At 59.9% G+C, this 15,894-nt stretch overlaps 1 protein-coding gene and 1 long non-coding RNA gene across 2 annotated transcripts in view; one reads left to right on the top strand and one right to left on the bottom strand.

The window, feature by feature from the left end:
• The window catches only part of LOC122458387, a 493,263-nt gene that overhangs the window by 447,091 nt on the left and 30,278 nt on the right, over nucleotides 1–15,894 (top strand). The window lies entirely within an intron of this gene.
• Nucleotides 1,439–3,542, bottom strand: SWSAP1 (SWIM-type zinc finger 7 associated protein 1). The gene is made up of 2 exons (XM_038378673.2): nucleotides 3,261–3,542; nucleotides 1,439–2,165 (listed from the first exon to the last, which is right to left on the bottom strand). The coding sequence occupies exons 1-2, from the start codon at nucleotides 3,525–3,527 to the stop codon at nucleotides 1,626–1,628; spliced, it is 807 nt and encodes a 268-aa protein (XP_038234601.1). The 5' UTR covers nucleotides 3,528–3,542; the 3' UTR covers nucleotides 1,439–1,625.

Genomic DNA, 15,894 nt, shown 5'->3' with positions numbered 1-15,894 from the left:
GCTCCACGGATCCGGGACGCCCCGTTACGTCAGCTCAGTCTGAAACTGATCAAGCTCTGGCTTCAAACCGGTTAGGCATTTCCCCCTCACTGCTCCTCCGGGGGACTGCTGCCTTCTCTACTGGGTAGAAACCTCCTTCCCCATCTGTGCCTGGGCCAGCCTTGTCAGGCCAGCTTAGAGCGAGGGAGACGCAGGGGGAAAAGATGCCGGAGGAGAGACTGGAACCAGCGACTGTCTTTGTGATTGGAGTTTGTACAGCGCCTAGCACAATGGGGTCCTGGACACTGCCGTCATACAGATAAATCATGTTTTCTGCTCCTTGTAGCAGGGCCTGAGGATTGCGACACCGGTTAAAGCCAGCGTGCATGGCTACCTGTCCTGCGTGCTGAGGTCTTGCACGTGCCCAGCCCAAGTGCAAGGAAACATGGCAATGGGGCCCTGGACGCTGCTGGCTCTCCCGTGCCACTGGATGTCAATGACTCCACTGGCTCTCAGCCCGGGCGCTGGCAGAAACACTGTGGCATAGCTCAAACGGGCAGCAGACAGTGCCAGGGGCGGAATCGGGGGAGTAGCTCTGCTGGGGTCCAGCCCCCCACCAGTGTGAGGACACCCTGCCCCATCCTCTAAACAGCCCCACGGGCAGGCAGAACCCTTTGGCTCAGCGCCCGTCCCCACCTGATAGCGATTATCTCCACAGCAACCAGCCCCGCTGGGGGTTATCAGCAGCAGTTCAGCTTGTGGCAGGCAGCGGAAACCCAGCCAAGCGCTGACTCTCGGCAGGGCCTGGCGCCAATCCAACATCGGCAGGGTGAGCCACTTGGGACGGGAGCCTGTCCGGAGGGACGGGAGCTGAAGGCTCCAGCCGAGGCGCCAGGGAGCCTGCACAGGGGCTGCTGGGCCTGATTCATGGCTTCACCGTCCTTGTGCCAGCGCCCCCAGCCCTGTGCCAGATCAGCTCCATGGCACTAAGCCAACTAAGGAGGGACACGCGTGGCTGTGGAAGGGGAGTGCGGTCTCGTGGGTTAGAACAGGAGAGGGAGGACCTGGGAGCCAGGACTGCTGGGTTCTACTCCCAGATCTGGGAGGGGCTGGAGTCAGGTTTTATTACTGGCTCTGGACTGGGAGTGGGGGCTAATGCTCAGAGCAGGGGAAATGACTTGAGGTCAGACAGCAGGTGAGTGGCAAGAGCCAGGAACAGAAGCCCAATCTCCTCCGCTCCGAGCCCTGCATCCTACGCACTGGAACAGATGGGCTCCCCCTCAGAGTCGGGCGCAGCTAACTGGTCAGGTCACCCCCTCAGAGAGCCGAAATCGTGGAAAATAAATTAGATTCAGGGGTAGAGACTGCACATTACTCTGTGCAACACCTGGCACGATGAGGGAGGGGCCCCGATCTCGGCTGTTCCTTCGGCAGTACTGGAATAAACCGATTTGTATTGTTGAGTTTTCTACTATTTCTATTCACTGTGGGTGGCAAATTAAACAGGCCAAGGAGGGGACGTACAGAGACAGATTTTACCCTAAATCGCCCAAGCTTCAGCCAACGACCAGGGCAGAAACCCACACTCGGGAAACAGATGAATTTACATCTCCAGCGGAGAATGCTAGAGGCCAGAGCCCCAGCCGTCATTTCTCAGCGCCGGCAGCTCTGTCTCTGTCCGAAGCTGTCCCTGGATCCTCTGCACACCCCAATGGAACTGGGGATACCCTCATCTCTCCATCGAGGCTGAATCCCAACCTCCATTCCTGGTCTGGAGCATCGGGCTGGGACAGGTGTGCCCTGAACAGCCTGTCGCCCCCGCAGTCCTCCTGGCCCAGGGCTGCCGCCGAGTCTGGGCACAGCCAGCACTGGGCTGGGAAGTAGCGCTGGAGGATGCCGAGATGATCCTCAGCCTCTGTTTCCCCGGAGACCTGCATGGAGGCGATGAGCTGGCAGCAGGGGTCAGACCCTTGGGGGTCCGCGCCGAGGCGCCCCGTGAAGTACGAAGCTGTGTCCACCAGCAGGGCTGAGAGCCGGGCGGCTGCCTGAGGGCCAGGGCAACCAGCGAGGTACTGCTCCAGCCCATCCAGCAAGATGAGGGCAGGGGGCCCAGGCAGGCTCTGGTGCAGCGAGGCCAACAGCTGCAGCAGCTCCCGCAGGGAGGGCGGGTAGAGGAACTGGATGCGCTAGGGTGGGGAAGGGGAGGGAAGCTATTGAACTGGGTCAGCCCCAGCCCAGGATCCCTTCCCCCCCCACACAGCCCATCCCGCCCCCGCCCAGGATCCCCTCCCTCCCCCCCACCCCCCACAGCCCATCCCGCCCCCGCCCCGGATCCCCTCCCTCCCCCCCACAGCCCATCCCGCCCCCGCCCAGGATCCCCCCCACCCCACACAGCCCATCCCGCCCCCGCCCAGGATCCCCCCCACCCCACACAGCCCATCCCGCCCCCGCCCAGGATCCCCCCCACCCCACAGCCCATCCCGCCCCCGCCCAGGATCCCCTCCCCCCGCACAGCCCATCCCGCCCCCGCCCAGGATCCCCTCCCCCCACACAGCCCATCCCGCCCCCGCCCAGGATCCCCTCCCCCCCACAGCCCATCCCGCCCCCGCCCAGGATCCCCTCCCCCCCCCACAGCCCATCCCGCCCCCGCCCAGGATCCCCTCCCCCCCACCCCACACAGCCCATCCCGCCCCCGCCCAGGATCCCTCCCCCCCCACAGCCCATCCTCCCCCCCAATCCCCTCCCCCCCACCCCACACAGCCCATCCCGCCCCCGCCCAGGATCCCCTCCCCCCCGCCCCACACAGCCCATCCCGCCCCCGCCCAGGATCCCCTCCCCCCCGCCCCACACAGCCCATCCCGCCCCCGCCCAGGATCCCCCTCCCCCCCCCGCCCATCCTGCCCAACCCTTGCATCCCTTCCCTCACCAGCCAACCACAGCCAAGCCCCCCCCCCCCGCCTCCCAGCTAGTCCCAACCCAGTCCCTCCCTCCCTCTGCCAACACCCAGCTGGGTCCGGGTCCAGGTCCAGGCCCAGGCCCTGTTCTATGCCAGTACCCGCCCCCCACCTCCAAAAAGCCCCTCCCTATCTAGCCCCGCCCACTCCTCAGGCCCCTCCCTTTATCCTATGCCCTGCCCCTTAGGCCTCCTCCCTGCCATGAAGCCCCACCCCTGAAATCCCCGCTCCCATCAGGCACTGCGGCCTCCAGCTTCTCCCCACATCCAGCCCCCCTAAGACTTTGACCCTTGGCCCCGCCCCTTCCGGTCAGGCCCCGCCCATCACCTGCAGGCCGCGCGCGTCGCTCTCCCCGCGCCGGGCCCCCGGCAGCCGCTGCAGGGCGCGAGGCGCCAGGAATAGCGCGCGGGGCCCGCCCCGGGCCGCCCGGAACAGCAGCGCGGAGCGGCCGGAGCGGGCCGGGCCCAGCACCAGGGTCGGGGCCTGGGTCGGGGCCGGGCCGGGCCGCGGCGCGCCCAGCGCCCGCTGCAGCGCCGCTGACATTGCCCCGCCCACTCCGCGCCTCCGGCCAATCCGGAGGGATGTCCCGCCCATTCCCCGGGGGATAGCTAATCAGAAAGCGTGTTCGCTTCCGGTCACGCCCCTTTCCAACTTTCAGCCAATCCGGAATAAGGACCGCCCGCTCCCGTTGATCTAGCCAATCCTGGGGCGAGTCCCACCGGCCTCTTCTTTTTCTTGCCTTCCAGCCAATCCGGGGGGAGGGCCCGGAGGGCCCGCCCACTCTCTGAAGCCTAGCCAATCAGTGGCTGCAACCGCCCCTGGCCACGCGCTCCCTGCCCCGGGCCCTGGGCCCATCTCACCGGCCCCCGCGCAGCTGGGATAGAACCCAGGCGTCCGGGCCCCACCCCCTTCCCTGAGCACCGGGCCCCCGCGCAGCTGGGATAGAACCCAGGCGTCCGGGCCCCACCCCCTGCCCTGAGCACCGGGCCCCCGCGCAGCTGGGATAGAACCCAGGCGTCCGGGCCCCACCCCCTGCGCTGAGCACCGGGTCCCCCCGCAGCTGGGATAGAACCCAGGCGTCCGGGCCCCACCCCCTGCCCTGAGCCCCGGGTCCCCCCGCAGCTGGGATAGAACCCAGGCGTCCGGGCCCCACCCCCTGCCCTGAGCACCGGGCCCCCGCGCAGCTGGGATAGAACCCAGGCGTCCGGGCCCCACCCCCTGCCCTGAGCACCGGGCCCCCGCGCAGCTGGGATAGAACCCAGGCGTCCGGGCCCCACCCCCTGCGCTGAGCACCGGGTCCCCCCGCAGCTGGGATAGAACCCAGGCGTCCGGGCCCCACCCCCTGCCCTGAGCCCCGGGTCCCCCCGCAGCTGGGATAGAACCCAGCGTCCGGGCCCCCCCCCTGCCCTGAGCACCGGGCCCCCGCGCAGCTGGGATAGAACCCAGGCGTCCGGGCCCCACCCCCTGCCCTGAGCACCGGGCCCCCGCTCTGCGGGGATAGAACCCAGGCGTCCGGGCCCCACCCCCTGCCCTGAGCCCCGGGCCCCCCGCAGCTGGGATAGAACCCAGGCGTCCGGGCCCCACCCCCTTCCCTGAGCACCGGGCCCCCGCGCAGCTGGGATAGAACCCAGGCGTCCGGGCCCCACCCCCTGCCCTGAGCACCGGGCCCCCGCGCAGCTGGGATAGAACCCAGGCGTCCGGGCCCCCCCCTGCCCTGAGCACCGGGCCCCCGCGCTGGGATAGAACCCAGGCGTCCGGGCCCCCCCCTGCCCTGAGCACCGGGCCCCCGCGCAGCTGGGATAGAACCCAGGCGTCCGGGCCCCACCCCCTGCCCTGAGCACCGGGCCCCCGCGCTGCTGGGATAGAACCCAGGCGTCCGGGCCCCACCCCCTGCCCTGAGCCCCGGGCCCCCCCGCAGCTGGGATAGAACCCAGGCGTCCGGGCCCCACCCCCTGCGCTGAGCACCGGGTCCCCCCGCAGCTGGGATAGAACCCAGGCGTCCGGGCCCCACCCCCTGCGCTGAGCACCGGGTCCCCCCGCAGCTGGGATAGAACCCAGGCGTCCGGGCCCCACCCCCTGCGCTGAGCCCCGGGTCCCCCCCGCAGCTGGGATAGAACCCAGGCGTCCGGGCCCCACCCCCTGCCCTGAGCACCGGGTCCCCCCGCAGCTGGGATAGAACCCAGGCGTCCGGGCCCCACCCCCTGCCCTGAGCACCGGGCCCCCGCGCAGCTGGGATAGAACCCAGGCGTCCGGGCCCCACCCCCTGCCCTGAGCACCGGGCCCCCGCGCTGCTGGGATAGAACCCAGGCGTCCGGGCCCCACCCCCTGCCCTGAGCCCCGGGTCCCCCCGCAGCTGGGATAGAACCCAGGCGTCCGGGCCCCACCCCCTGCGCTGAGCACCGGGTCCCCGCGCAGCTGGGATAGAACCCAGGCGTCCGGGCCCCACCCCCTTCCCTGAGCACCGGGCCCCCGCGCAGCTGGGATAGAACCCAGGCGTCCGGGCCCCACCCCCTGCCCTGAGCACCGGGTCCCCCCGCAGCTGGGATAGAACCCAGGCGTCCGGGCCCCACCCCCTGCCCTGAGCACCGGGTCCCCCCGCAGCTGGGATAGAACCCAGGCGTCCGGGCCCCACCCCCTTCCCTGAGCACCGGGCCCCCGCGCAGCTGGGATAGAACCCAGGCGTCCGGGCCCCACCCCCTGCGCTGAGCACCGGGTCCCCCCGCAGCTGGGATAGAACCCAGGCGTCCGGGTCCCACCCCCTGCCCAGGGCACTGGACCCCAGTTTACCTGCACTGACTGGGCTATATGACACTGATACCCTTTGGCTGGTGCCCCAGGCGCTAATGGGGGTGTGGGGGAGTGGAGGGGTTTGAGGAATGTTCCCTTTCTTTGGCTGCCAAATCTATCCACACAGCTCTGCCGACGCCCCTGGATCGTGACCCACAGCCCCTGCTATCTGAGCCCTGGGTTCCCCCTCTCCCCACAGCTCAGTCAACGCCCCTTGATCCTGACCAATCGCACCCATCGATGCTCCTCACCCCTGACCTCCAGCCCTTCTGCTACCCCGGCCCTGGGCTCCAGCCCTTCCACCTCTGCCAACGCTCTTAATCTCAACCTGTGCCCCCTGTTATCCTACCTCTGCTTCCCCCACAGCTCTGGCTGTGGGCCTCAAGCCTCCCTTCTGTGCCTGCCCTTCAAGCCTGCCCCATAGCCTCCTTAGAAAGGCTCCAGAGAAACTTATTTCACCGTAAGGTGAATGGGTGAACGCTGGCTTTGGGCCCCAGAGGCAACCGGGGGCTATGGGGGACTTGGAGGGGGATTAATTCAAACATTTAGCAGTAACTAAACGGTGGCATTTTCAGCCGGCTGGTGCCTCCATCTGTCCCCTGCTCTGTGGGGCATCTGCAAACCTCTCGCCATCTGTCGCTTGCTAGGGCCAGAGCTGGAGAGGGGGAGGGGAAGGGGAGCTAGGATGGGAGGAGTTAATTTGCAGTAGAATTGGGGAGGGGAGGAAATCCAGGGACACCGCAGCGAGTGGACACCTGATAAGCACCCTGGGGTCCTACCGTTACCACCTGGGGCTGCATTATCCCAGGGCAGCCCAGCCTGGGGTGAAATGATACAAAGGAAGCCTGAGGGGGGTCACCAGGTGTGTGGGGGGGCAGAGGGAGATCTCTGGGATGCAAAGGGTCAGAAGGAACCCACCCCGAACCCCGGGGAGGACCCCACCCTAGCCAGTCTCTCCCCCTGCCCCCTGGCCGATTTTAAGGAGGATCCATTTAACCAGATTACTCGGGGATCACAGCTCAAAGCACCTCGGTTGTTAATTACCAGCTAAGGCGCAGTGTGTGTGTCCGTGTGCCAGGCAGGTCTGGAGCTGGTGTGATCTCCCAGGCCAACTACTGGAGAGCCACGTGAGTTGGCTCTGACCTTAGACTGGGGTCCCTGATCTCCACTCCCCACACATGCTCAGTTGCCCCCAACTCAACTGTCAGCCTGGGAATGCTGGATATAAACTACAGACCCCTCCCCACAGGGTAATGGATTTAGCAGCCTCCCCCAACCCGCACGGACACAGACATACAGAGACCACTGCCCAATGGGTCTGCTGTGGGGCAGGTGCCACACTGTGGAATGGGAGGGCTACCCAAGGGGGCTTTGGTGCCACAGCCCCCCACCAACATGTCTCTGCCCTGGGACTGCTCTGGGGGGAGCATGGGCCTTTCCCCTCTAGGGTGTGCCAGCTCCCATCCAGCCCCAGGGACTGGGTGGCTCAGGGGTTTGGCCCCCTTTCTTTGGGGCTGGGTTCCATGGCCAGCATGGTTGGAGATCTGTCACATTCAGGAGATCTTGGTGGAGAGGGGTTTACCTCTGCTCTGATCTGGAAATCCATTGCTAATGGATAGCTGGGGCCTACTGTGCCAGTGCCCAAAATGGGGCAGGGGGCGATGGAAGGGGAGCGATGCGGGTGCTGTTTTAGGGGCAGGAGGTGAACGGGGGGGGTACAGTGTATTGGGGACAGGCTAGGGGAGGGGCTGTTTTAGGGGCAGGAGAACGGGGTGGTGTTGGTACAGTGCATTGGACATGGGGTGGGGGGTGACCGTACCTTGGGTCCCCTCCTTTGGGATGTTTCTGGTCAGTGCCCAGCTCCGGGCAGGGCCACTGGCTGCAGGAGATCTGTGCTGCTGGCATGCAGAGCTGGCAGGGGGGCTGTGGAGGGGGGGACTGGGACCAGTAATCATAGGTTGGGTGCGCAGGGCATGGGGGGGGCGGGCAGCATGGGGCCAGCTCTCCGCACTGACTAGGGAATTGGGGGGAGTGAATATACAGGGGCATGGGTTAGAGCAGGGAGCTGGGAAGCAAGACTTCTAGGTCTGTTCCCAGCTCTGGGGTTGGGCCTCCAGGATTGGCCTGGATTCTCCAGGAATTAAAGATTAATCTTTAATTAAAGATGATGTCATGTGATGAAACCTCCAGGAATACGTTCACCCCAAATTGGCAACCCTCATACCCTGGCACTGGGGGGGCGGGGCTGCTCATCTAGTCAAGTGCCATTTGCCAGGCCTCTGCCAGAGCTGCCAATCACCCCCTACACACACACACATGCTCCCTAGCAACTGTGTTGCCTAGCGCCCGCTGCTCCGGTTGCCAGGCAACACTGAGAACTTTCAGGGTTCCAGTGGGTGGAGAATTTTTAAGGGGGAGGCCAGAAACAGCCTCCCACGATGACACCCCCGTACCCCGGCTCGATCCCACCTGCAGCCTCTAGTGACCATGGGGCAGGAGGGCAGCTGTGGGCCAGTAGCACCATCAATAACTATTGGGGAAGGGGAGGATTAAAGGGAATGGGGTGTTCACTGCCCATCCTCCACCCTGATCTGTGTCTCCGGATTGCCAAGGTGCCCGTCGCTGGTGTTTCTGGACACTGAGTTTGCCAGCCGACCCCCGGCTCCCAGGATGTGCTGGGCCCTCCCACAACCCCCTCCTCCATGTATACACAGACATACTGTACACACCCACGGGAGAGGAGAGTGTGGGGGGGGGCAGAGAAGGGGGCTGGCATGGGACCATTGTGGTCACCTAGTCTGACCTCTTGCATGGCAGAGGCCAGCGAATTTCCCCTAGCGATCCCTGAGTCCCGGCCGTCACCTCTGTGGGAGCTAGAGAGGGCCATTCTAGAGCTGGGGGTGGCTCTTGAATAGGATGATTCTAGAGTCGGGGGTTCTAGACCAGCGAGTTCTTGCGTTATTGATTCTAGAGATGGGGGTTATGTTTGGGGTTGTAGAAGAGGAGTGTTCTAGAGTTGGGGGTTCTGGCCTGGAGGGCTCCAGAATATGGCAGTTTTAGGGCTGGGTGGTTCTCGAGTTGGGTTCTAGAATGGGGGTGCCAGAGCAGAGTGACTGTAGAGTTTGGGGGGGCTGGCCTGGGACCATTATGGGGCTGTGAGATCTAGAACGACAGGGTTTTCAGAACAGGGTATTCTAGAGAAGGCGGTTCTGGAACGGGGCCTCTGGAGTAGGGAGGTTCTAGAGTAGGGGGCCGTGGACTTCAGGGTGCTCCAGAGCCTTTTCCAAGTCTGTAGACTGAACTGGGGGATGGGCAGGATCCTGCTGGAGCAAAGCCCCAAGCAGTGCATGGAGCCCAGTGCCAACCCTGCCCTGGGCAAAAATATTCAGGTAGAAGCCCCAGCTGCCTCCACATTGCTACAGAAGCCAAGAGACCAGACCCCACCCTCACATACAGGCCCTCCCCCGCTCCCCCCAGAAGGCTCCCAGATCCGGGGCTTTTACCATCTTCCAGGGCCAGGAGGAGCCAGCCACTCTCCTGCCTCTGTCCAAGGATCTGGAGAGACGCTGGAGCCCAGTGGCCTTTCCCACCAGGAGCCAAGTCCCCATGTGCTGGTGGAGTAGGCAGATGCACTAGGAGCAGAGATGGGGGGTGGGAAATGTACCTAGGACGGGCCATATCTAACCACCCCCATGGCTCACCGGCCATCTGCCTGACAGCGAGAGAAGTGCTCTGAGAATGGTTCCCCCCACCCCATATTTACCTAAGGCAGACGGGCTCCGCTCACTGGCTTTTTCTGCAGCAGGTCAGGAGTCAAGCAGCCAGGAAGATCCAGCCTTTGAGAGCCACCCCCAGACCGGGGGTTCTGGCTGCTCAGCTTCCCCCAAACTCGGAGAAGTGGAGAACGCTGACCTGGGCCTTGTCGATGTCAGAACCAAACAGAGGTGGGAATATGTTAGCCGTGCTGGATTTGTGACCTAGGCCGAGCCCAGGGTTTGCCTAGATTGATAGATGCCAGGGCCAGATGGGTTAACACTGAGCTGCCCTGCAGTAATTCCTGGTTGAACTAGGGCAGAGCTTTTAGAAACACTCCCAAGCTTGATTTAAAAATTGCCAGTAATGGAAAACCCACCACGAGCCTTGGGAAGTTGTTCCAATAGCGAATCTCCCTCACTGTTAAAAATTTGCACTTTATTACCAGTCTGAATTTGGCTAGCTTAAACTTCCAGCTTTGGATCGTGTTCGACCTTTCGCTGCTAGACTGAAGAGCCCAGGATAAATATTTGTTCCTTGTAGGTACTTAGAGGCTGGGATCAAGTTGCCCTTTAATCTTCTCTTTGTTAAGCGAAATAGATTGGGTTCCTGCAGTCTCTCACTCTAAGGTCTGTTTTCTAGTCCTTGAATCATTTTCCTGGCTCTTCTTTGAACCCTCTCCAATTTATCAACCTGCTTCTTAGCTGAGCGCAGGATTCCAGCAGAGGTAGCATCAGTGCCAAATCCAGAAGGAATCAAATCGCTATGCCTACTTGAAATCTCCTTAAAGGTGTTTGAACTGTTGGATTTCAGGCTTTTAAATGAGGCCCTGCGATTCTTATTTAGGCAGCTGAAGAAAATCAGTTGACGTTTTCAAAGATGCTGCACTAGGGCCAGTGGAAAATTCCCCCCTGAACTGGCTTTTTGATGACCAATTGGGGTTTTTGAAAAAAAAAAAAAAAGACTTTTTGTGTGTGTGGAAAGTGTTTGATTTCCTCCCAGATGTTTGATTGGTCCGAGAACAACTAAAAACCTGAAAACTGACCCCAAAATGGGAAAGTCCCTAAACTAAGACTGACCAAAAACAAACAAAAAAATAGTGATTTGGGGACACACACAAAACAGTCAAATTTTTCTACAGAAAATTTCAAGAGACACAGTTGGGGTTGTTGTTTTTTTTCCTCTTCCACTTTTTGTTGAAAATTTACACACAAAAAACTCCCGCATTTTCCAGTGCTGAGTTCTCTCAATGCCCATTTGTAGAGACCTGAGCAGATACAAAATTTATATCTGCATCCGATCCACAAACATGGGCCATGGATATAAAGCAGATTGGCTGGGCGCTACCCATTTGTTTCAACTAAAGAAAGAAAGAAAGAAAGAACTCTGCAGAGTGCCCAGCCCCGGGGGGGGGGGGGTTTGCAGGCCCCGCAGTTGTGTATGGCTGAAGCTCCTATTGATTTCCATGATCCAGCATTTCCCCTGGGTGGCATTGGGACTAGTTTTTCACCCTGATGCTAAGGAAAGGGGCACATTGCACTGGTTGGCCCCAGCCCCCTTGCGCCCAGGGGTGGCGAGGTGTATGAGCCCGTGGTGCCCATGCTCCAGGAATATTCAGAGCATGGGGGCCCAGCTCCACCAATGTTCGGGGTCAGGTCTCTCCCCCAGGTCCTGCCTGCTGCCCCCATGCACCACCCCTGGAGTGTCTCCCAGCCTCACCTGCTGCCCCCAGGCTATTTAAAAGGGCCCGGGGCCCCTTGCTGCCACCATTGGCAGCATAGCAGCTCCTGGGGTGGGGGTGGGGGGTGTCTCCGCGCACTGCTCCCGCCCCAAGCACTGACTCTACCATTGGAACTGCAGCTAATGCGAGCTGTGGGCAGCAGCGCGCGGAGACCTCCTGCCCCCATGCCTAGGAGCTGCTGCCAGGGGGGTGTGTGAGTCGCTTTCGGGAGACGCCTGAGGTAAGCGCCGCACCCCTCCCGCCCCCCTGCCCCAGCCCAGAGCCTGCACCCAAACTCCCTCCCAGAGCCATCCCCCTGCCCCCCTCCTGCACCGCGCCCCCGCCCCCCAGCCCAGACCCTGCACCCCGCACCCAAACTCCCTCCCAGAGCCCACCCTCTCCCCCCTCCGGCACCCAAACTCCCTTCCAGAGCCTTAGGCAGGTGTGTGGGGGGGGCGGGACTTCGACCTGTTCCAGGCACCACCAAAAATTATACAAACCTGCTGCCCCTGCTTATCTCCACACACGTTCCACTGAGGGAAATCTCTGAAGCAGCCAGTGACCCTGGCCTGGGTGGGCCATGGCTCAGGGCCGGTGGCAGCAGGATTCCTCGCCTGCCCACCCACGAACACCTGGGCCAGTCCTCGCAGGGTCTGTGGTCTCCTAAATCAGCAGCTGGGGCTGAAATCCACCCCCATGCGCTGGGGCCAGCACAAGCCCTTGGCGTCACTTAAATCTCACTTAAAAGAGTCTGAGCATGGCCTAGTGGACAGGGAATTTGGCTAGGAGTCAGGACTTCCGGGCTGGAGCTTGGGCCCTCGAGCCTGGTGGGCTTGGAGACCGCGAGCTGCAACATCCCTGCTGCGATTTTTAGTGCGCTAGCTCGAGCCCTGCTAACATGGATCTGTCTTCATGGGGGGGTTTGCTCCTGATGAGGGTGGTTGTAGCTAGAGGAGAAAACATTAGCCTCAGATCCCCAGCAGGGGTGACACTGCAGTACCGGGGTTACAATTCCTACAACACTCCAGGAACTTCTGGCCATAGGAAGCAGCCTGACCCTTCCGAGGCAAGTTTGGGGCTGAGGTGGGGTGTGGGAGGGACAGTCACCTTGCAAATCTCATGCTGCTCATGGCTGGCAGAGGAGAATCCCACCCTGATCCTTGTGCTGTCTCCCCCAAAGCTTGAGTTGCTGAGCTGCAGCTGCTTCTGGGGTGGATGGCAGCAGGTATTTTAACAAGTGGTGGCTTAGAGCAGGGAGCGAAGGCGAATGTTGCATCATAAGACCAGGGAAGAGTATAAAAATATTGCTCGGGCATGTAGGAAAGATATCAGGAGGGCCAAATCGCACCTGGAGCTGCAGCTAGCAAGAGATGTCAAGAGTAACAAGAAGGGTTTCTTCAGGTATGTTGGCAACAAGAAGAAAGCCAAGGAAAGTGTGGGCCCCTTACTGAATGAGGGAGGCAAGCTAGTGACAGAGGATGTGGAAAAAGCTAATGTACTCAATGCTTTTTTTGCCTCTGTTTTCACTAACAAGGTCAGCTCCCAGACTGCTGTGCTGGGCATCACAAAATGGGGAAGAGATGGCCAGCCCTCTGTAGAGATAGAGGTGGTTAGGGACTATTTAGAAAAGCTGGACGTGCACAAGTCCATGGGGCCGGACGAATTGCATCCGAGAGTGCTGAGGGAATTGGCGGCTGTGATTGCAGAGCCCTTGGCCATTATCTTTGAAAACTCGTGGCGAACGGGGGAAGTCCCGGATGACTGGAAAAAGGCTAATGTAGTGCCCATCTTTAAAAAAGGGAAGAAGGAGGATCCTGGGAACTACAGGCCGGTCAGCCTCACCTCAGTCCCTGGAAAAATCATGGAGCAGGTCCTCAAAGAATCAATCCTGAAGCACTTAGAGGAGAGGAAAGTGATCAGGAACAGTCAGCATGGATTCACCAAGGGAAGGTCATGCCTGACTAATCTAATCGCCTTTTATGATGAGATTACTGGTTCTGTGGATGAAGGGAAAGCAGTGGATGTATTGTTTCTTGACTTTAGCAAAGCTTTTGACACGGTCTCCCACAGCATTCTTGTCAGCAAGTTAAGGAAGTATGGGCTGGATGAATGCACTATAAGGTGGGTAGAAAGCTGGCTAGATTGTCGGGCTCAACGGGTAGTGATCAATGGCTCCATGTCTAGTTGGCAGCCGGTGTCAAGTGGAGTGCCCCAGGGGTCGGTCCTGGGGCCCGTTTTGTTCAATATCTTCATAAATGATCTGGAGGATGGTGTGGATTGCACTCTCAGCAAATTTGCGGATGATACTAAACTGGGAGGAGTCGTAGATACGCTGGAGGGGAGGGATAGGATACAGAAGGACCTAGACAAATTGGAAGATTGGGCCAAAAGAAATCTAATGAGGTTCAATAAGGATAAGTGCAGGGTCCTGCACTTAGGATGGAAGAATCCAATGCACCGCTACAGACTAGGGACCGAATGGCTCGGCAGCAGTTCTGCGGAAAAGGACCTAGGGGTGACAGTGGACGAGAAGCTGGATATGAGTCAGCAGTGTGCCCTTGTTGCCAAGAAGGCCAATGGCATTTTGGGATGTATAAGTAGGGGCATAGTGAGCAGATCGAGGGACGTGATCGTTCCCCTCTATTCGACACTGGTGAGGCCTCATCTGGAGTACTGTGTCCAGTTTTGGGCCCCACACTACAAGAAGGATGTGGATAAATTGGAAAGAGTACAGCGAAGGGCAACAAAAATGATTAGGGGTCTAGAGCACATGACTTATGAGGAGAGGCTGAGGGAGCTGGGATTGTTTAGTCTGCAGAAGAGAAGAATGAGGGGGGATTTGATAGCTGCTTTCAACTACCTGAAAGGGGGTTTCAAAGAGGATGGCTCTAGACTGTTCTCAATGGTAGCAGATGACAGAACGAGGAGTAATGGTCTCAAGTTGCAATGGGGGAGGTTTAGATTGGATATTAGGAAAAACTTTTTCACTAAGAGGGTGGTGAAACACTGGAATGCGTTACCTAGGGAGGTGGTAGAATCTCCTTCCTTAGAGGTTTTTAAGGTCAGGCTTGACAAAGCCCTAGCTGGGATGATTTAACTGGGACTTGGTCCTGCTTTGAGCAGGGGGTTGGACTAGATGACCTTCTGGGGTCCCTTCCAACCCTGATATTCTATGATTCTATGATTCTATGATTCTATAAGAACGGCCATACTGGGTCAGACCAAAGGTCCATCAAGCCCAGTGTCCTGTCCTCTGATAGTAGTCAGTGCCAGGTGCCCCAAACAGACAGGTTTTCATGAAGTGATCCATGCCCTGGCGCCCAATCCCAGCTTCTGGCAAACAGAGGCTAGGGACACCATCCCTGCCCATCCTGGCTAATAGCCATTGATGGACTGATCCTCCTTGAATCTATCTAGCTCCCTTTTGAACCCCGTTATAGTCTTGGCCTTCACAACACCCTCTGGCAAGGAGTTCCAGAGGTTAACAGTGCATTGCATGAAAAAATACTTTCTTGTGTTTGTTTTAAACCTGCTGCCTATTAATTTAATTTGGAGGCCCCTTGTTCTTGTAGTATGAGAAGGAGTAAATAACACTTCCTTATTTACTTTCTCTGTACCACTCATGATTTTATAGACCTCTATCATATCCCCCCTTAGTTGCCTCTTTTCCAAGCTGAAAAGTCCCAGCCTTATTAATCTCTCCTCATACGGAAGCCGTTCTATACCCTTCATCATCTTTGTTGCCCTTTTCTGAACCTTTTCCAATTCCAATATGTCTTTTTTGAGATGGGGCGACCACATCTGCATGCAGTATCTGAACATAAGAACATCCAGCCAGTAGTGCAGGGAGGGGGATGTTAACTGGAGCTAAATGAGATATCAGGGCTACCAGCCCCTCGTCTTGTCATATACCAGAAGGGGGGGGTGCGGACGGACTGATGCGCGTGAGTGGTGTGGGCCTGGGTGCTTGGAGTCAGCCCCTGGAGGTCAGAGCCTGGGGGTCTCCTAGGGAGGTCACGGCACCCACTAGCCACTGGGCACTTTGGATGCCAACATCTCTGCCTCCAGCGACAGGGCAGGACGGGCTCCGGAGAGAATGCTCCTCGGATCCAAACGCTGATTCGCTCCAGTGGAGCAACGGTGATTTGCCCCCACTCATGCCAAGTCCTCAGCTGGCTGTTGCACCTTTGGAGTCGATGGGTCCAGACTCCCAGCTGGCTTCCCAGGGAAGCAGCTTGGATGAACAGAAAAAGATCCAGGAATCCCCATGTAGCCCTGTCTCCTGTCTCCAGCTGGGCCCAGCACCAGCTGCTACAGAGGAAGATGCAAGAACCCTATTGGTGGGTTAACTGACCCCCAAGGGGGGCAATCTCCTCTTATCCCTCAATATTGGGGGGTCAGCTTGTGGCCCATTGCCCAAGGGGAGTTTAAAACCACCTATTCTTTTGACCCTCTCCACGCTGACCCTGGGTGCTCTTGCTCCCCATGGAAAAGTCTGATCCCATGCAGGAATCCTCCTCATCTGGTGGAGAGGAGTTCCACAGGCCAACATAATCACTGGGGGGATGGGGGCGGGAATGGGGTAGCATGACACAGGGGCCAGCATGGGTCTTGGCTTGTTGGTGCCATCTGGTGTGGGCGGGCACCATTCTGTGTTCCTCCAGGAGTGGTGCTGCGCCCCCGGCTGGGTGAGCATCAGCC

This window comes from Dermochelys coriacea, chromosome 20 (genome assembly GCF_009764565.3).
Source record: "Dermochelys coriacea isolate rDerCor1 chromosome 20, rDerCor1.pri.v4, whole genome shotgun sequence".
NCBI lineage: Eukaryota > Metazoa > Chordata > Testudines > Dermochelyidae > Dermochelys > Dermochelys coriacea.
The sequence above is the reverse complement of the archived record's forward strand: the minus strand, read 5'-3'. Positions and strand labels throughout refer to the sequence as shown.

Excerpts from the sequence above, each read along its gene's own strand:
- SWSAP1 (XM_038378673.2), bottom strand. The coding sequence starts at position 3,527 with ATGGGCGGGACATCCCTCCGGATTGGCCGGAGGCGCGGAGTGGGCGGG. Across the intron at positions 2,166-3,260 it reads GCGACGCGCGCGGCCTGCAG|CGCATCCAGTTCCTCTACCC; the intron begins GTGATGGGCGGG and ends TCCCCACCCTAG.